General features: G+C 40.7%; 1 protein-coding gene across 2 annotated transcripts in view; it reads left to right on the top strand.

The window, feature by feature from the left end:
- Positions 1 to 21,519, top strand: part of LOC106732019 (scavenger receptor cysteine-rich domain-containing protein DMBT1-like) — a 43,061-nt gene that overhangs the window by 8,329 nt on the left and 13,213 nt on the right. The window contains exons 4-18 of one of the 2 annotated variants that reach the window (XM_014573714.3): positions 240 to 548; positions 1,073 to 1,102; positions 3,388 to 3,435; positions 4,258 to 4,275; positions 4,682 to 4,990; positions 5,477 to 5,506; positions 11,354 to 11,413; positions 12,869 to 12,886; positions 13,407 to 13,715; positions 14,331 to 14,360; positions 16,132 to 16,170; positions 17,251 to 17,562; positions 18,732 to 18,761; positions 19,216 to 19,260; positions 21,173 to 21,323. In XM_014573714.3, coding sequence (XP_014429200.3) covers positions 240 to 548; positions 1,073 to 1,102; positions 3,388 to 3,435; positions 4,258 to 4,275; positions 4,682 to 4,990; positions 5,477 to 5,506; positions 11,354 to 11,413; positions 12,869 to 12,886; positions 13,407 to 13,715; positions 14,331 to 14,360; positions 16,132 to 16,170; positions 17,251 to 17,562; positions 18,732 to 18,761; positions 19,216 to 19,260; positions 21,173 to 21,323 — 1,738 coding nt within the window. The remainder of the gene's footprint in view (positions 1 to 239; positions 549 to 1,072; positions 1,103 to 3,387; positions 3,436 to 4,257; positions 4,276 to 4,681; positions 4,991 to 5,476; positions 5,507 to 11,353; positions 11,414 to 12,868; positions 12,887 to 13,406; positions 13,716 to 14,330; positions 14,361 to 16,131; positions 16,171 to 17,250; positions 17,563 to 18,731; positions 18,762 to 19,215; positions 19,261 to 21,172; positions 21,324 to 21,519) is intronic. The other variant, XM_075935328.1, reaches the window with a different exon arrangement.

Genomic DNA, 21,519 nt, shown 5'->3' with positions numbered 1-21,519 from the left:
AAAATCCCAGCACACAGCATGGGCCAATATTCCTCATTTAGTGAGAATTCTTGGGCAAGGCACATTGATCTCTGAATCCTTGATCTTTATGCTGAGACAATCATCTCTACTCGGATAGTGCGATGGAGAAGCAGGAGGGGACTAGCTTCTCAAATCAATGACACTGCGGGGTCAATATAGGATAAAATACCTCCATGGGACAAATTGTCTAGCAAGGCATTGTTTTGTGTCTTTCTCAGATCTGTCTCTAGGACTTGCAAATGGGCCAAACCACTGTGCAGGCCGGGTTGAAATCTTTCACTTTGGAGGCTGGGTAAAAGTTTGTGGTGATCTGTGGGACATGGAGGATGCGCAAGTTGTGTGCAGGCAACTGGGTTGTGGTGAGCCCGTCGCTGCTCTGAGATACAGCTATTTTGGTGAAGGCTGGGCAGATCCTTGGATGACTGAAGTGAAGTGTTCCGGCTTTGAAGATGTGTTGTGGCATTGCCCTTATGAATACGCATATGGTTCATGTGGTTTTTATGGAGATGCTGGTGTCATATGTGCAGGTATGTAGTGTCTTTTATTGCATATCTGGCTTTAAACTAAGGAAGTCAACTTTATGTTTGTGGTAGAATAGACTAAAGATATTTTTTTTTAAAAGTTTGATTTACAGTTTTTCTTCCAGTATACTTTACATTTTATAGCTGAACATACTGTAAATCTGTAAACCCTATGTTAAAGGAAATGTAATTAACTGTTGAGGTAGATAGTACTGTTGAGTGGCATCATGAACCATCTAAAGGATGTATAGGTCAGGAATTGTATCTGTTGGATTTCCATGCACCCAATCTGAACTCCCTTACGGTCATGGAATATTTCTACGTTAAGTTCAGTGGAATTTGGGTTGAATCAGGGACAGCAGAATATTATTGTATTGTAAAGTTATTGTAATGATTAGTAATATTAACTTTTAAAAAACATGGCATTTCATACTTCTGCTCTGTTGGTTTGAAACATGACCTCCTCAGTGAAGGGTCCCTGCAACAGGAATGTCCCATGATTACAATGTCAAATGTTTCTCCATCAACAGGTTCTGGACTAACAGCCCCTCCACAAACAGGTAACTCAAGATTCATACTTTGTCATGAAATGACGGACTTGATTCTGTAGCTGTTGAACAATCTGGCTCTAATAAATGCTTTGCTAAATGCACAGGTTAAAGTGTGTGCCCATAAATACTCCCGTTGAAGTCTGGGAGACCACACATGTACTCAGATATTATGCAGTACCAAAGCCAGACTGCTCAGTACCTGGCAGAGTAGGTTTTCTATGCTGAACTGCACATCTCTGGAATCTGTACTTTAGTTCTGAATGCGCTCGTAGTTCACGTATAAGAGACAGGCGCTGTAGCAACAAGCATATGATACAGATAGATAAGAAATTATGAAGAATTTACTCAAAGGAGCTGATAGATGCAATCTCTTTTTGTTCTTGCTTCCTAATTTAGACATTTGAGAGTAGCCCATTGAATTAGCTGTTCTAAGAAGTGTAAATTTAAAGAGCAGAGAAATTGCTTATGTAAAACTTGTCTTTAGAAATGATCAGTTTATAGTTGGTTGTGAAAAGTCACACATTATTCTTCGGTCCCCCTCAGCACTGCACTTACAATTTCCCTCAATTGGGGACTACAGGTTGTACCTCCCTTAACTGGGACTCCCTGGTCTGGTAACATCCGTGGTCCAGCATGGACCACAGAGCCCAGAAACAGGGAGGTCGGCGGCGGGGCAGGCGCACCACTGGGGCACTGGTGACACATCTGGGAGCCCAAAGTGTGTGTATAGGTGGGGAGGGAAGATGGACGGCATGGTGGGGAGTTCTGGCCCCAGCCGAGCTCCCTGGCCCTAGTGGCCAGGGAACTCCAGCCTGGCCACTGTTGTGGACCTCCAGCTCCGGCCAGGGAACTCCAACCCCAGAAGCAGCCAGGGAGCTCTAGCCCCAGCAGCCGGGAACTCCAACTCCAGCGGCAGACAGGGAGATCTGGCCCAAGCCATGGAGCTCCAGCTCCATCCCTCCACCCTGGCCGCAGAGCTCTGGCCCCAGCCGCAGAGCCAGGCGGCTGTGGAGCTTTGCCCCGGCTGTGCAGTTGTGGCTATGGCACTCTTGCCCTGGCAGCAGCGAGCCTGGAGAGAGCAGAGGGGGGCTGAGGCAGCAGTGGGGGCAGCCCGGCCACAAGGGGAGGGACCTTCCCTGGTCCCCAGGGTGTCAGACTAGCGAAGTCCAACCTGTAGCAGTAAGATGCTACTCGTAGATTGGTAGACCTATAAGTCAGAATTTGTATCCATGTCAATTTTGCTCTAACACCTGCTCAGAAATTTTCTCACATCACATGCTATGGACTTTTTTAGAATGGGTGCTACTCACTAGCACTATAGCCCAGGGTTGGGAAAAGGACTCTCCACGGGCCGGATCCATACCACCAAGCTGGTGGATTCAGCCTGTGGCCACCCTGCTACTCCCCCAGCTCCAGGTCAATCAGGGTCTGGGGACGGGGGAGTATGTAAAGTCTCCTTGCCCCCTCAAGAGCCCGTGACAGCTAGAGAGACACGCCAGCTTTTAAAAAACAGCAGGAGTTTATTTCTAGCTGCCGTGCACCTTTGGTGGGGGAGTGGAGGGAGGGGAGAGAGTTTTGCATGCTTCCTGCCCCCAGGCCAATCAGGGAGTATGTGAAGTCTCTTGTGTCCTATCCCTGGCCTGTCAGGGGTGCGTTGCGGCCAGAGAGACATGCTGATTGAGCACTTTCTTCACATATTATCCCAACGTTGTTCATGGAGTCATTTTGAAAGACTAGTCTGCTTGTGTGGCATGATTAAAACAGATGACATGGAAAAAAGCCAAGCAAAACTGCTATCTATACTCATTTTTAAAAAAAGCCTCACAATTAGCTCCCCAGATGGTTGACTCTATACGCCCTCTGACTGAAGGGACCTCTCAGTTGATATAAATGGATGTAAATCCACTCAAGCCAATGAATCCACAGTCAGATTGCTTAGTAATCCACACTAATGTACATCAGAAGAGGAGTGGCCCTTTTGATTTTTTTCCTATTGGGGCATTCAGCAAATTATCCTATTGTAAATAAACTTACAAGTCCTCTTACAACCTTGAGTAACTACCGTATAAAAACCCAGGGCATACAAAAATTGCCAGATCAGATTCCCGTGTCATTTCATGCTAAAAAATGGAAATTTTTTTTGCATCAATAATAAAAAAACCCCAAAAAGGCTCCCAAGGAAGTAATTTACAACAGCACAATGATTAATAGGAAAATGTGCATTCATGAAGCAGTAAAATAATGGATTCTTATGTCCTTATTAAAAAAGTCTCCAATTTTGTCATTTTCAAAAGAGAGCACTACAACCACTCCAGAAACTACTACAACTATGACCACCACTTGTAAGTTCTATTTTTATCCTTACAAATATTGTGTATCTTTTATATTGTACTCACTTACAGAAAATGTGGAATAGAATTTTACAGTTTATTAAACATTCACTAAAATGAAATTACTGGCATGATGTCTGCAGAAGACAAAGCATATGAATAATAACCGTGGGCAGCATTAGTTTGAAAGAATTCATCAGAGGAAAGAAATCTGATCACTATTTCTGGCAGAGACAATGAAGTGGGATTTCATATTTCTGGATTCAGATATAAGATATCTGGTTACTGTCCCAGAAATATTCCTTGGAGACTTCACTTAGTATGTCTAGAACCTAAGTATTGTCACACAAATTGAAAATAGAATGATGAATGATTAAGGAAGTATTGTGATATGTAGCAATGGGCCCACTATAATTATAGAGACCACCGATTTTCAGTCGCTAATCCCTGAGAAGTGCTGTCACATAGGGCAGGGAATATCAGCAGGAGCCTGAATTCAGAGCTCTTCTAAGATGCCACTTTAACTCTTCAGGCAGCAGCTCTTCATAAGAGATAATGTAGTCACAGAACAACCAGCCTCTCTCACAGCTAGTCATAAACCTCTCCTCCTACAGGTGTATAGAGAGCACAATAAGGGTTGTATTGTGGTGCACACAATGTAGAGCCCATATGAAGTTTTCCCTACTCCTCTTTTTAGTGACAAACAGCATTGGATGGTTGAAAAATGTATACTTTTTGAACAAGTTATTACATTTAGACAAGAAAAAAGAAAAATATTCCTTGACACTTAAGTATTTCGTGCTAATATATTTTGTGTTATGTGCTTTTTTTCAGTTGAAACTATGGGTGATGGTGAGTCTGTCTACACACCATATTGTTCACATTTGTACTTACATGAATTTACAATGTTATGTACATAGGTACCAACTTTCTGTCTTGTGCCTTGGAAAAGGACAATGTCATGTGAATTTCATGTTTATTATACTGTAATGAAATTGAAGCTCTGTTAATGTAAAGTGGATTTCACAGCATGGGCCAATATTCCTCATTTAGTGGGAGTTCTTGAGTGAGCCACATTGATCTCTGAATCCTTGATCTTTATGCTGAGACAATCATCTCTACTCGGATAGTGCGATGGAGAGGCAGGAGGGGACTAGCTTCTCAAATCAATGGCACTGCGTGGTCAATATAGGATAAAATATCTCCATGTGCAAATGGACAAATTGTCTAGCAAGGCATTGTTTTGTGTCTTTCTCAGATCTGTCTCTAGGACTTGCAAATGGGCCAAACCGCTGTGCAGGCCGGGTTGAAATCTTTCACTTTGGAGGCTGGGTAAAAGTTTGCGGTGATCTGTGGGACACGGAGGATGCGCAAGTTGTGTGCAGGCAACTGGGTTGTGGTGAGCCTGTTGCTGCTCTTAGATACAGCTATTTTGGTGAAAGCTGGGCAGATCCTTGGATGACTAAAGTGAAGTGTTCCGGCTTTGAAGATGTGTTGTGGCATTGCCCTTATGAATACGCATATGGTTCATGTGGTTTTTATGGAGATGCTGGTGTCATATGTGCAGGTATGTAGTCTTTCTTCTTGCATATCTGGCTTTTATACTGAGAAAATAAGCTTTGCATTTGTGGTAAAACAGAGTAAAGAGTTTTTTTAAAAAGCTTTCGATTTACCATTTCCTTTCAGTTTGTGACATTTTTTGCTAAAATGTGCTTTAAATCTGTAAACCCTATGTTAAAGGAAATGTAATTAGCTGTTGAAGTAGATTATACAGCTGAGTGGTGTTTTGAACTATCTAGGGTGTGTGTAGGTCAGAAGTTTTTTCAGCTGAGTTAAGAATAGGGAATATTTCTCCATTTACTTCTGTGTGATTTATTTTGATTCATATATGTAAGAATTTTCTTCCCAGACCAATATCATAATGGTTAATATAATTACTTTTTTTTTAAAAACCAAGATTTTTCTGTTGGTTTTAAACATGAAATCCTCAGTGAAAGACACCTGCAATAGGAGAATTTCATATCTAAAATATCTGATGTTTCTACATCAACAGGTTCTGGACTAACAGCACCTCCACAAACAGGTAATTCAAGATTTACACTTTGTCATGTAAATGATTTGATCCTGTAGATGCTGAGGAATCTGACTGTAATTCAACAAAACATTTAAGCACAGGCTAAAATGTGTGCCCATAAATAATCCTGTTTAAGTCTATGAGACTACTCATGTGCTTAAATATTTTGCTGGGCCAAAGCCAAACTCCTCAGTACTTGGCAGAATAGATTCTATTAGCTAAATGGAGCATCTCTTAGCATCTGTAATTCAGTATTTAAGTTTACTTACAATGCATGTATAATTGACAGAAGCTCAAGCAACAAGTATATAGTACAGCTATACAAGAAGTTGTGGTGTTACTATTAAGAATATACTCAAAGGAGCTGTTAGTATATACTCGACAGAGCTGGTGCAAAGGTTGCAGGTCTCTCAAGACATCTAGATAGACTTATGTGTAGTGCTGGGGAGGAACTGGTGGTCATGGTACGCATATGTACCAATGGCATAGGGAAGGGTAGGAGAGAAATTCTAGAGGCCAAATTTAGGCTGCTAGGAAAGATTGAGATCCAGGACATCTATGGTAGTGTTCTCTGAAATGCTTCCAGTTCCACACGCAGGGCCGGGTAGGCAGGCAGAACTTCAAACTCTCAATGCATGGATGAGATGATGGTGAAGGGAGGAGAGGTTTAGATTTATTAGGAACTTGGGAAGCTTTTGGGATAGGGGGAGCCTATAAAGGAAGGATGGGCTCCACCTAAGCCAAAATGTAACCAGACTGCGGGCACTTAACATTAAAAAGGTTGTGGATCAGTTTTGAAACTAGGGGCTAGAAAAGCCAACCGGTGTGGAGGAGCACATGAATTGGATAGAGACATCTCTTAGCAGAAGGTCTATTAATAGAGATTCTCTATGTTCTAGTCAGGAGGAGAGGATAGAAGTATGGGTCAGATCAGATAAGACATAATCAAATGCAAAAGAATCTAACACATCAGGAAATGTCAGACAGATAAATAGTGACAAATTTGTAAAGTGCTTATATACAAACACTAGGGATATGTCTAGATTACATGGTTCTGTCGATGGAGCCATGTAAACTAGTTTACCCGCATAGGCAAAGAAGCGGGGATTTAAATAATCCCCGCTTCATTAACATAAACATGGCCGCCGTGCTGTGCCGACAATCTGCTGATCTGGCATAGCAAAGCAGTCTGGATGCAGATCTGTTGGCTGGGGAAGCCTTTGCCGACCAATTCTGTAAGCCTCATTTCACAAGGCATAAGGGATCTGTTGGCAAAGGTTTCCCCAGCCGACAGATCTGCGTCCAGACTGCAGCGCTGTGCCAGATCAGCTGATCGTTGGCACAGTGCGGTGGCCATGTTTATTTTAATTAAGTGGGGATTATTTAAATCCCCACTTCTTTGTCTAGGCTGGGTAAACTAGTTTACATGGCTCCATTGATGGAGCCATGTAGTCTAGACATACCCTAGAAGTCTAAATAATAAAATGGGTGAACTAGAGTGCCTCATTTTAAAGGAGGATATTGATATAATAGGCATCACAGAAACTTAGTGGAATGAGGACAATCAATGGGACACAGTCATACCAGGCTACAAAATATATTAGAAGGTCAGAATAGGTAGTGCTGGTGGGGGAGTGGCACTGTACGTGAAAGAAAATGTAGACTCAAATGAAGTAAAATTCTAAAATGAGCCAAAATGTTCCACAGACTCTCTATGTGTAGTAATTCCATGCTCCAATAATAAGAATATAGCACTAGGGATATATTATTGACCACCTGACCAGGACAGTGATAGTGACTATGAAATGCTAAGGGAGATTAAAGAGGCTATCAAAATAAACACTTAGTAATAGTGGGGGATTTCAGCTATCCCCATAGTGACTGGATACACATCACCTAAGGACAGGATGCAAACATAAAATTTCTTGATACCTTAAATGACTGCTTCTTGGAGAAGCTGGTTCTGGAACTTACAAGGGGAGAGGCAATTCTTGATTTAGTTCTAAGTGGAGCACAGGATCTGTTCCAAGTGATAAATATAACTGGACTGCTGGGAAATAGTGACCATAATGTAATAAAATGTAATATCCCTAAGGTGGGAAAAATACCTCAGCAGCCCCAAAATGTGGCATTTAATTTCAGAAAGGGGAACTACTCAAAAATGAAGTAGTTAGTTAAACAGAAATTAAAAGGTACAGTGACAAAAGTAAAATCTCTGCAAGCTACTTTTTGAAGACACTATAATAGAGGCCCAACTTAAATGTATACACCAAATTAAAAAAACACAGTAAGAGAACCAAAAAAATGCCACCGTGGCTTAACAACGAAGCAAAAGAAGCAGTGAGAGAGAAAAAAAGTGGATCTTTAAAAAGTGGAAGTCAAATCCTAGTGAGGAAAATAGAAAGGAGCATACACTGTCAAATTATGCGTAAAAATATAAGAAAAGCAAAAAAGGAGTTTGAAGAACAGCTAGCCAAAAACTCAAAAAGTAATAGTAAAATGTTTTTTAAGTACACCAGAAGCAGAAAGCCTGATAAACAACCAGTGAGGCCCTTGGATGATCTAGTTGCTAAAGGAGCACTCAAAGATGATAAAGTCATTGCAGAGAAGCTAAATGAATTCATTGTTTCGGTCTTTACGGCTGAGGATATTGGGGAGATTCCCAAACCTGAGCTGTCATTTGTAGGTGACAAATCTGAGGAATTGTCCCAGATTGAGGTGTCATTAGAGGAGGTTTTGGAACAAATCGATAAACTTAATAGTAATACGTCACCGGGGCCAGGTGGCATTTACCCAAGAGTTCTGAAAGAACTCAAATTTTAAATTGTTGAACTATTAACCGTGGTTTGTAACCTATCCTTTAAATCAGCTTCTGTACCTAATGACTGGAAGATAGCTAACATGACACCAATATTTTAAAAGGGCTCTGAGGTGATCCTAGCAATTACAGACCAGTAAGTCTAACATCAGTACCGGGCAAATTAATTGGAACTATAGTAAAGAATAAAATTGTCAGACACTTAAATGAACATAATTTGTTGAGGGAAAGTCAACATGGCTTCTGTAAAGGGAAATCATGCCTTACTAATCAACTAGAGTTCTTTGAGAAGTTCAACAAACATGGACAAAGGGGATCCAGTATACTTGGATATAATATACTTAGATTTCCAGAAAGCTTTTGACAAGGTCCCTCACCAAAGGCTCGTAAGTAAATTAAGTTGTCATGGGATAAAAGAGACAGATCCTTTAATGGATTGATAATGGGTTAAAAGACAGGAAATAAAGGGTAGGAATAAATTGTAAGTTTTCCAAGTGCAGAGGTAACTAGTGGGGTCCCTCAAAGGTCTGTCCTGGGACCAATACTATTCAATTTATTTATAAATCATCTAGAGAAAGAGTGAGGAGGCAAAATTTGCAGATGATACCAAACTGCTCAAGATGGGTAAGACCAAATCAGACTGTGAAGAGCTTCAAAAAGATTTCACACAACTAAGTGATTAGGCAACAAGATGGTAAATTAAATTTAATATTGATAAATGAAAAGTAATGCACATCGGAAAAAATAATCCCAACTATACATACAATATGATGGGGGACTAATTTAGCTACAACTACTCAAGAGAGATATTTTGGAGTCCTTGTGGATAGTTCTCTGAAAACATCCACTCAATGTGCAGCAGCAGTCAAAAAAGCAAATAGAATGTTAGAAATCATTAAAAAAGGGATAGCAAATAAGACATAAAATATCTTATTGTCTCTATATAAAACCATTTTACACTCACATACAGATGTGGTCTCTTCATCTCAAAAAAGATATATTGGCATTGGAAAAGGTTCAGAAAATGGCAACAAATATGAGTAGGGGTTTAGACGGATCTCATATAAAAAGAGTTTGAAAAGACTTGAACTTTTCAGCTTAGAAAAGAGGAGAATAAAGAGGGATATGATAGAAGTCTATCAAATCATGACTGGTGTGGAAAAGGTGAATAAGGGAAAGTTATTACTTATTTCTACCATAAAAGAACTAGGGAGTCACCAAATGAAATTCACAGGCAGTAAGTTTAAAACAAACAAAAGGAAGTTTTTCTTTACTCAGTGCACAGTCAACCTGTAGAACTCCTTGCTAGAGGATGTTGTGAAGACTAGGACTTTTGAACAGGGTTCAAAAAGAGGTAGGTAGATTCATGGAGATTAGGTTAGCCAATGGCTATTAGCCAGGATAGAAGAGGAATGGTGTCCCTAGTCTCAGTTTGTCTGGAAATGGGTGACAGCAGAGGGATCATGTGATGATTATCTGATGTGTTCCTGCCTTCTGGGGCATCTATTGGCAGACAGGATACTGCTATATATTGACCTTTGGTCTGACCCAGTATGGCCATTCTTAAGTTCTTATGTAGATGCAACCCCTTTCATTTTCATATTGCTGAAAAAAGAAACAATGTAATCTTTTGAAAGGATTGGCCTTCACGGTAGGCATTGAAAATTCTATTTTCTTTGGTGTGGGTACAGAAATTGTAATAAGTACTGTAGCAAGTGCTCCTCAAGCAATACAGCAAAAGCTGATGTTCTCAATAGTATAGTTGAGGGAATGGAATTCACAGGAACTACATATCTATATAAGCTCCTGTTTAACTTGTAGAAAATTGAAAGTAAAGATTTCTTCCAGTAGATTCTGGGACATTACTTTACTTTGAATATGTTGAGGTCTATAATAATGTTTAATCCGGATCATCACTCTATTTAAATTGGTATAGCTCACCCAAGTAAATGTATCTGTAGCATTTAGCACTAGCAGGGGATCTGGTGCTGAGAGGTTCCTTGACCATTTGGGACATTCCTCAAATTACCCAGTATGAAGTAGATGAACGATTTACAAGACATCTATACATTCTATTAATTGTATAAAGAAAATAAACAAGAAAATTCCTTCACTATATACACATGTGTCGCGGGGCACGACTCATCACCATGGTGTCCCTGCTGGTAGCACTGGGAATTAGCTCCTATCAGCCCACTGGGCCCCTCCTTCTGGTTGGTGTCTCCCCTTGCCCTCACTCTAGACTCGCGTTGCTCCTGGACCCCAGCACTCTCTTCAGAACACTGCACTTCTGCAGTGCCCACTACAATAGACTCTCATCCCCCTTCTGGGGGAGGAGGGGAAGTTTATCAGCAATCCTGTGTCTCTGCACTCTGGGATCCTCCTCTCCCAGGACGCCAAATTCCCCTACATCCACCTTGCCTCAGTGACCCACCAGTTGTCATCTATCTTCTACCTCAGGGGGAAACTGCAGTCTGAAATGGCTGCTCATCATTGGGAAGGGGGTGTGGACTGGCTCCCTTTTCCTATCACCGGCTATTTCCCTGCAGCCTTAGCACACTCAGGGCTTGCCTCAGTCCTTGCAGCCTGGAAGTGAGATCAGGCCAGAGCTCCCCAGCTCTGCTTGCCTTTTCCCAGCACTGCCCTATTTCATGAAGCCTCCAGCTTGCTGGCAGCCAGGTCTCTTCTGTTCCCTCAGCTAAAGCAAGAGTGTGTCTGTCCTCCTTCCTCAAGGAACCCTTATTTATACAACCCCAGCTGGGCCCTAATTGGCAATATCAACATCAGCTGTGGGGCTTTCCTCTCTCAGTTCTACCATTAAAGGGTCAGTGGGGGGCAGATGCCCTGTCACACCATGTCATCAGCTCAACCAAGAAAGAAAGACTTTGCTTCAATAATAATCAAAGGAAAAGGGTGTTCAGGAAAGCAGTTTAAAATATCAAAATGGCTCATAAGAATTTGCATATACTGAGCAATAAAGAACTTTGACATCCTTTTATAAACACAGACCTCTCTAATTTGCTTTTGTTTTCTTCCAGAAGAGACTACTACTTCAATTCCTAAGACCACCACAACAGAGACAACCACAGAAACAACTTGTAAGTCCTACCTTACACTGGCTTTACTAATGTTTGATCTATTTTATGGGACATTATATTGTATCTGTATTGGAAATGTAGTTATGACTTTATAGTAAAACTACCATGTTCACTGAAGTGAAACTGCTTAACAGGTTGACTAAAAACCACAACCCATAATAGTAATAACTTCGAACCACATGATTTTGTGAAGAATACATCATGGAAGAAGACACTCATCACTGTTTTTGATTAACACAATGAGTAGAAGAGGGCAGTATATATAATATATGTGGACTCTAGAAAGATATCTGTTCACTCTCTCAGAAATAGTAATTGCACACTTTAGTTAATATTGGTTTAGGTCTAATTATTGTCACATGCATTGAAAACGAATTGAAGAATGGTTAGAAAGAATGATGATGTGCAGCTGTGTATCAACATTGGGGTTATAGAAATCAGACCCACAAATAAGGGCGGGGGGAGGCACATGGGGCAATTCCCAGGGGTCAAGGTGATTTAAAAAGGCCAAGGACTGCTGACTCCATTCTGTCCTGTAAATGGGGCGCACCATCCCTGCAGCATCCTGGGGCTGTGGTATTTCCACATGCTACCCCTGCCCCATGCACCTACTCCGCAGCTCCCATCGGCCAATGAGAGTTGTGGGGGTGGTGACTGCGGGCTATGGTCTGCAGAGATCCCCTGCCCCCTTCACCCACCTAAGAGCCATTTCCAGAGGAGTGTGCCAGTTGCTTTCAGGATCTGCATGAGGTAAACACTGGTCTCTGACTCCCTCCTGCATCCAGAGCCTGCACCCCACACTCAAAACTCCTTTTCATAACCCGCACACCCTCCCACATCCAAACTCCCTCCCACATCATCTCCTGCAGCAAACTCTCTCCCATAGCCTGGACTCAGATATAAGACATCTGGTCACTGTCTCAGAAATATTCCTTGCATGCTTCAGTGAGTATTGATAAGTATTTTCATGTGGATTGAAAATAAGATGATGAATGCTTAAGGAAAGTACCATGATATCCATCACTATATCAGCTCTGGTAGCGACCAGAGAGTTTTCTCAGGGACTGATCCCCAAGGAGGGTTTCATATGGGACAGCAAATATCTGCAGGACTCTGAATTCAGAACTGCTCTAATTTGCAACCACAGTCTTGGAGGCTGCAGCCTTCATGGGAAATAATGAAGTCACAGAAGAACAGGTCGCTATCACACCTTGGCATAATTTCCCCCTTTTGCAAGGGCATAGTCAGCACCATGAGTGGTGTTTTGTGGCACACACAGTGTGGACCCCATGTGATGTTCTTTTTAGTTCTCTTTTTAGTGCCAGACAACATTGGATGATGGAAACATTTATCCTTTCTGAAGGAGTTACTGCAGTTATATAGGAAAAGAGAAAAGCTTTCTAAAAGCCTAAGTATGTCGTACTGATATAGTGTGTATTGTTTCCTTTTTTTCAGTCGGCACTGTGGGTGATGGTGAGTCTGTTTACATATATTATTTTTACATTTGTACTGATTTTAATTTACAGTGGTATGTATTAGGCTAATGACTTTCTCTTTTCTGGCTTGGAAAATGTTGCTGCCCTGTGAATTTAATGATGACTGTAATGAAAGTGAAATTGAAGCCCTGGAAATGTAAAGTGAATGTCAAGCATGGGAAAGATGGTTCCGAGTACTGGAGCCCAAAGTCTCCCATTCATTCCAAGGAAAAGCCCAGCACCCAGCATTGGCAGCACAGGTCCCAACATTCCTCATTTGGTGGGACTTCTCGGGTGACCTCTCAATCCTTGATCTTTATCTGAGACAGTCACATCCACTATGACAGTGCTATGGCCAGCCAGGAGCTAAAGGAGGGGGTGAGGGTGTAGTTTCTCAATTATCGGTGCTGCATTGCCAGTAACGGGTCAAATTTTAACTGATAAGCCAAAAATGATAAAACATCCCCATGTGAAAATGGACACATACACTAAAAACAATTGTTTTGTGTCTTTCACAGAGCTGTTTCTGGAACTTGTCAATGGGCCAAACCACTGTGCAGGCCGTATTGAAATCCTTTACTTTGGAGGCCGGGTAAAAGTTTGTGGTGATCTGTGGGACATGAACGATGCACAGGTTGTGTGCAGGCAACTGGGCTGTGGTGAGCCTGTTGCTACTCCAGGAGATAACTATTTTGGCGAAGGCTGGGGAAGGCCTTGGATGACTAACGTGAATTGTTTTGGCTCTGAAGATGTGTTGTGGCATTGCTCTTTTGAAAGCTGGCCGCAGACATGTGGTTACCATGGAGATGCTAGTGTTATATGTTCAGGTACATACCCTTTTTTTCTGCTAACTCTGTAGCTTTTATGCTAAACTAATTGGCATTGTGATTACTGTTAAATAGACTAAAGATTATGCTTTTAAAGTTCTTTGCTTTACAACTTTGTTTTTATCATGACAATAAACATCCCATTCCTCGCTAACATACACCTTAAATACATAACCAATGCATAGCTGTTGATGTAGATGATGCTGGTGAGTGATAAAGACTTTGTTGGAAACAACCATCCTGATTATCTACTCTGGCCTCCAGCACATCACAGCCCACAGAATCTCACCCATCCACTCCTGCAGTTGGCTCATACTCCATTTGAATTACTAAAGACCTCAAATCTTAATGTGAAGACTTCCATGTAAATATATCCATTCATACCAGTAGATTTAGGACATGTTTAAGTGAGGAGTCTGATCAGCTAGGACTATATGGGTCCCATGCAATGTCCATTTGACTTTAGTGGGAGTTGGTTTAAATCCAGTGGTGGCCTAATTTTAATATTCTAATATTGACATGATTACATTTTTTGCAAACTTCTGCTTTGTTGTTTTGAAAAACGCTATCCTCAAGGAAAGATCCATTAAATAGCTCATGTTTCTACATTAACAGGTTCTGGAATGAGCCCACCCACACAAACAGGTAACTCAAGATTAATATTTTATGGAAAAAATTCCTTTCTTCAAGGTACCCTGGCCCTAGTTCATCAAAATAGTGTGCTGGAACTACTAAGAATTTGGGAGACTTTTCTCCACTCCTGCAGATCTTAGAGGGCCACCAGAATGAGCTGCTGCTTTCCTGGATCTATAAAACTTTTGCAACCCCCGGCATAGTTATACATATTCAAAGCAGCAGCAGCTGGAAAACAGAATTAATTGTATTGCCAGCAGTACAAAAACTGAAGAGGGACAAGTAGCATCCTATAATTCTTAGATGTCATATAACTCCCCTTATTTTGAAATAACAAGTCCGCACTACAAAGCCCGTTATTTTGAATAAGGGGCTGGTTATGTCAAAATAACAACTCCTGTTTTCCAAGAGGAATAATGCTTATTTTGAAACCGTTATTTCAAAATAGCGGTAGTGTGGATGCTCTACTGCTGCAATTTCAAAATAACTACTCCCCAGAGTCATTCAAAGTAATTGCTTCCAAGTGCTTCCTGGGGCTCTCAGTTGAGCGTCCACATTAAGGGAGCCTGCCTCGGACTAATTTTGAGGCTTCCCTGTAGTGTGGACACACTATTTCAAAATAGTTATTTTGGGAGTTATTATTTTGCAATGAGTTATTTCAAAATAATTTCCTATTGTAGACATGCCCAGACTGACAGGGTACTAAGATGATTCCTTGCCCACACTGTGCTGATGATAATTGGATGCTTACCTGCTTCTGGGCAGTTGCATGGCACAGTGGGACTGTTTCCTATGTCCAGCTGCCATATGTGTGAAATGGGAGCCTCTTGTTCTCTTACACAGCTACCTTATTGGACCTTTCAGAAGTGAGGTGCTGTCCACTACTCTTGGTGCAGTCTCTCTCTCAGCATTCTCCTTTTGGAGTCACCTACAGCTGGAGCAGGCCATAAAATCTTAATCTAAATTGATATATTTGGGGCTATTGCCTCTCTGCTGTTCAAACTTATATGCTTTTTACTTTCCCTCTCTATTCTCCCTCCTTTATAACTGTTTTTTTTTCTTTATTGGTCCCTCTATAAAAGGGAGGAAACATTTGCTAACCAACTTTGCAGGACTATGGAATGGATTCATGAGTAGTTATTGAGTATGCAATACACTATACAAGTTCTAAAGATATTGTTATTATGTTGCTTTAGCTTTACAGTATTTAGGAGGTTTTCAGAAGCTGTCAGTGTGCACATGGGCTACGTCTAGACTGGCATGATTTTCCGGAAATGCTTTTAACGGAAACGTTTTCCGTTAAAAGCATTTTCGGAAAAGTGCGTCTAGATTGGCACGGACGCTTTTCCACAATAAAGCCCCGATCGCCATTTTCGTGATCGGGGCTTTTTTGCGCAAAACAAATCTGAGCTGTCTATACTGGCCCTTTTGTGCAAAAGTTTTGCGCAAAAGGACTTTTGCCTGAACGGGAGAAGCATAGTATTTCCGCAAGAAGCACTGATTTCTTACAGTAGGAAGTCAGTGCTTTTGCGGAAATTCAAGCGACCAGTGTAGACAGCTGGCAAGTTTTTCCGGAAAAGCGGCTGATTTTCGGGAAAAACTGGCCAGTCTAGACACAGCCTTGGAGGCTGGGATTTAGAACATGATTTGCTATTCCTCTACTCTTGCATATCACTGGTGATTTCTGTTGCACATTAATGTTCACCTCCTTGATAACACAATAGGAGGATCCATTGTTGTTATAATAAATGTCTTTTCTAATTGTCCATTTGTCTTATTTCAGCAAGTACCTCTTACCCTCCAGTGAGCATCACCATGTATGGTAAGTACTGTCTCACTTTGTTTTAATAACATTTCTTTTATTATAGGATTCAGTACTGTTACTGTTGATCTGATCACAAACACACCCATACTAGGTCAGACCAGTGGTAAATCTAGCCCAGAATCATGTCTTTTAACAGTGGCCAGATGCTTCAGAGGGAATGAACAGAACGGGGCAATTCTGAGTGGTCCATCTCCTGTCATTCACCAGTTCCTGGCAGTTGGTGATTTAGGAATACCCAGTGTATGCGGTTATGTGTTTGACAATCTTGGCTAAGAGCCATTGATGGGCCTTTCCTCCATGAACTTCTCATTCTCTTTTGAGCCCACCTAAACTTTTGATCTTAACAACATTCCCTGGCAATGAGTTCTACAGGTTAACTCTATATAGGATAAAGAGGGATGTCTTTTTATTTATTTTAAACTTGCTGCCCATCAATTTCATCAAGGGATCCCTAGTTGTTGTGTAATGTGAAGGGGTATACAATATCACTGTACACACTTTCTTCACATCATTCATGGTTTGATAGGTCTATTTTATATCAACCCTTAGTGGTTTCTTCTCTGAGTTAAGCCATCCCAATCTTTTTAATCTCCCCATATACGGAAGCTGCTCTGTAACTCTTAATTTGTTGCCCTTCTCTATACTGTTGCTAATTCTAATGCATCTTTTAAGAGATGGGATGACCACAAGTGCAAGCAATATTTACAATGTGGATGTTAGTGTCTATGTTATTTTCCTTCCCTTTCCTCATGGATCTTAACATACCGTTAGCTTTTTTGAATGCCACGGCACATTTAGCAAATGTTTTCAGGGAACTATCCATGATGACTCTAAGATCCCTCTCTTGAATAGTAACAGGTAGTTTAGATGCCATCTCTTTGTTTGTATGCTTGGAATTACTTTTTCAAATGTGTTTTTTCCAAGTTGATCCAGATGTGTGATCTGGCCATGGAATCCCCTTAGCAGTCAATTGGAGTTCCATACATGGATCAGGTTCACCTTAGTTGCCACTGAGTTATGAAAAGGAACAAAACTACAACTCATGAACTAATAATAATTACTTTGCATCTATTTTAGGACTGGCCTTGAGACTAGTGAATTCAGCTAGCAGATGTGAAGGTCGTGTGGAAATCTATTACGCGGGATCGTGGGGGACTGTGTGTGATGATTCTTGGGATCTCAATGATGCAAATGTTGTGTGCAGCCAGCTTGGATGTGGATATGGTGTTGCAGCAAAGACCAATGCTTATTATGGTCAAGGCTCAGGAAATATTGTCCTTGATGATGTGAGGTGCACAGGATGGGAATCCAGTCTGTGGGACTGTCCTCATGCAGGATGGCTCAATCATAACTGTGGTCATCATGAAGATGCTGGTGTCATTTGTTCAGGTGAATACCAAAAGTTTGCTGGTATTTTGCAATTCAATGACTGGCAGAGAATACACTTTTCACCATGCCTAGGATGTTTTTGAAAGTCACATTGCTGAGGTTACAATATATGAAATTCAGTTTCTGGAACCAAATCCTATATTAAAGAGATCACTTTCCTACCTCCTCAAACATTAGTTCCATGCTTCAATTAGCCAACCAGTTATTTTCCTGGTGAGTGTGATTGTGCTAGAATAGAATATAGATGTAGAATGACAAAAAAGGGAAGATAGCCAAATAACGATGATATTAATCTTCCATTCTGGCAACCTCACTTCCTTTGAAAGTCGAATCCTGCCAGCGAGATAGGACATGGTTATGGGAAACCTGTTCATGGTTTTGCCATCCCACTTAGTTTCATTATGCTGCAGTTATCTGGCAAGTAAATTATGGATAATGAATCTTACTCAACTTCATACAAGCCGTAGAGATCCAAAGATGAAAGACCTAATTAAGTTTCAGCCTCAGTCTTGTGCCATCAGGAAAGGTACATTTTTCTGATTTTTTTTTCATTTACTTCAGTGGGAATAAAGCCCATTTTACTCTATTTCATGATTACCCTCAAGGAGACATGAGAAAGTTGTGTCTTCAAAGTTTTACTCTACTTGTTTTGAAATATAACATCCTCCAGGAAAGTGTTGCTGCTTCTAATGTCATTTGCATTTAAAATATTATACATACTTTCAAGCTAATATCCATTTTTTCATTCATTAGCAATTTAAAACAATTCATTTTGATTTGGATCAAAACCAAATATTTAAAATTTTCAGTAAACCAAAACAATCGAAAAAAGTATGTTTCAGATCACTGAAAAAATGCTTGAACACAATCATAATATTTTGGCTTGAATTCAGCGACTTTTGCAGGCGTGGGGGATTTTAAAATAGAACTTAGAAACAAATTTATTTCTCACTTAAAATGCCAAAAAATAATTTTCAAAAAGAAATGTTCCTAGAAAGGTGTTTGAAATGGTAGTTTAATTGATCAGTACATTGAAACTGTCACAAATTGTGTAATGTTTTGGTGTTGCTGAATCTGTAATTTTGCTGCAAAACATTTTGGCCTAAATATTTTGCCCAGTTATGAGACACTAATAACAAACTATAATTTCTCATGTTTTCCCTTTGCAGATGCTGGATACACAACATCGCCATCCACAGGTAACTCATCACTTGCATGTTATCCATCATGACATTACATTTGAATATTCTGAAATGCATGTGTACAGGATCACCACCTATATATATTATAGGCAGACCTGGCAGTGCCATTTCCAGTTGAGGTCACCTAACACTTTCTATGATAAGACCTAAATGTTAGTTGCTTATTACTTTGCCAAACTTAAACCATTAAGACTCAACTCCATTTATGTCTGAGACTGGTGTATTTTGCCAAGTTTTGAGCTGAAACATTTTAGCTGTTTCCCAAATAAGAATAGGGGAACATGTTGTTTTGCCCACATTAAATAAATCTTCCAACTCTTTCACTGAAGAGCTCTGGTGTCGCCATGATTTGGTATGGGGATGTGGAATTTGGCAGCCAGGATGTGTGTTTCGTCATTCCAGTGAAAAGTCACCAGAGGTCTCTAGTTATGCTTCTGTTCTCTTCCTGCAGAAACACCAGGATCCACTACATCATGGCCTTGGTACACAACAACTGGTAAATGCTAACTCATTCTGCTTTCACTAAAATATTTCTTGCTGATCGAGTTCTGTGCTCTGCAGGGGCAGATGACCGTTTTGCGGGGCCCCGGGCAGCATAATTCCGCGGGACCCTCCCTTTGCCATGGCGCATGTGCAGTGACGCCAGGCGCATGCGCGGAGGCGCCACGGCGCATGCGCGGGGCTTTCTGAAGCGCGGGGCCTGGGGCGGCCGCCCCGTTCACCCTGCCGTATATCTGCCCCTGGTGCTCTGAATTCTTGCCTATGGATTTATAGTACAATGGCACAGGAACTGAGATGAGAGTCAGGGCAGGTTGAATAGCAATACACAAGGTAAATTTCAAATGTGATATAGGCAATACATGTTTCCCGGTACATTTGTTGAACTGTATAGGTCCATTCCACACCCATATTCTTGCCTATTGTACCTTCAGAACACTGAAGTTTGGGGAATAAACTCAGTTTTCTTCAATCTATTCAACTCTCCCTCTTCTGTTCCATCACTCCCTTGCTACAAGAGTGCAAGAACCTCATTTTAGACTGAGACTATCTATTAGCCTTTCTGTCACACATATAAATAGGGCATTCCCCAAGAGACAGTCTATGGGACCTTCCTCATTGACGATGGCTCTCTCATAACTTGTCATTCGAAGATGCCAATGTCATCTATTCAGGGTGCCTTGCAAAAAATTTCGCTTGCTTAACTGATGAGCTCCATGGAGTAGGGATTTGACAAACACAATGTGTAATTTCACCATAGGGCTCTAGTTTAGTTTTTGTTACCTTCATGTAGGAAGACCAGGATACACTACATCATGGCCCTGGTACACAATCACTATTGAGCGTTAACTCATTCTGGCTTCATGTAATGTTTCTACATTACAGGATTCTGTGCTTAGAGAAGTTTTGAAAGTGTAGCTTATGATTTCATTGTGCAGTTGCCACGTGAACTGAAATGAGAGCAAGGAGAAATTGAAAAGAAATTTAAAGGACCAAATTTTGAAACTGGTTCAGGCAATAAAGCTTTCTTGGTATAGTTGTTGAATGACACCCTTGTGTTCTGACGTCTTCCAATACCCTGTCACAACTCCATGCTTACCCTGTGGTTTTGGGGAAGAGAGGAGAATATGGATAGTAGTTCTCAGACTCACTTTATAGCTGTTGGAATGTGGTGGGATTATGTTGATAAATTACATGAATGCAGATTGGGGAATAGAAACCAGATACTTTGACTCGCTGTTACCATGCTATTTCCATAACACCATGTTTCCTTCATTTTTGGTGCCTATACAATATTTACCTTTCTTTCAATAGGCTGTGGCTGGAAAACAAGAATTCCATTTTGGAAAATAATTCTGAGACTTTAAAATTTGTTTTCATTCTGCCTCAGAACAAAAATAACCTTTCTAGTTCTCCTTTTTGAATGTGTTTCACAAACACAAAATTGAGGAGGAGCATTAAGCCTTATGTCACTTAAAGCTCTGCATTAAGTAAAAATTGTGACTTTACAAAGTTGGCTGCAGATGCTATTTTCATTCAGGCTGTTATTTTTCACCCCTGTGTACCAAGTGCTTCCTCAAAAATTTACTTCCAACCTGAATTAAGAACATTGGAGGAAAAAGGGCAAACAATTTCTTTCCTGAACATTTTCTGTGGCCAATATTTTCTGTCTTCAGCTATATCCATTTAGGTCCTAATCTTAAGGGGTGATGAGCATTAAATGAAAGTGTGAGTGGGATCCACAGATCTTGGGATCAGATGCTGACCCCAGAGAGCAACTTTTATAAAGACCATTGGTTTTATAGCAGATATTCCTTTAACTTAAGTAGGTTTTGGGTCTGACTGATAAATCATATACACATATATAAATGACTTGTATGTGTTTACGTTTCTGACATTTTATTCTGCAGCAAGATATACTTGTGGTGGTGTCCTTCAATATTCATCTGGGACTTTTCATAGCCCGTTCTATCCTGGAAATTATCCAAACAATGCAGATTGTGTGTGGGAAATAGAAGCAGAGAACAATTACCATATAATACTTTCCTTTAGAGATATCTCGTAAGTAAATCGCTATTTTCCTGGGCAATTCATGTGTTTAGAGTCATGGATTTTTTTCTCTGTATTTGAAGAATATTTCTCAACAAGGTTTAACAGTTCAAAGTCACCAGTAAACCTAAAATGAAAATTGCATGAATGGAGTAGTATTTGTTGTTACTTGTTGAGTCCTCACAAAGAGGTTGGTACCACACAAGAT

Source organism: Pelodiscus sinensis, chromosome 8, assembly GCF_049634645.1.
Source record: "Pelodiscus sinensis isolate JC-2024 chromosome 8, ASM4963464v1, whole genome shotgun sequence".
In the NCBI taxonomy this organism is placed as follows: domain Eukaryota; kingdom Metazoa; phylum Chordata; order Testudines; family Trionychidae; genus Pelodiscus; species Pelodiscus sinensis.
This window is presented reverse-complemented; position numbering and strand designations above follow the sequence as displayed.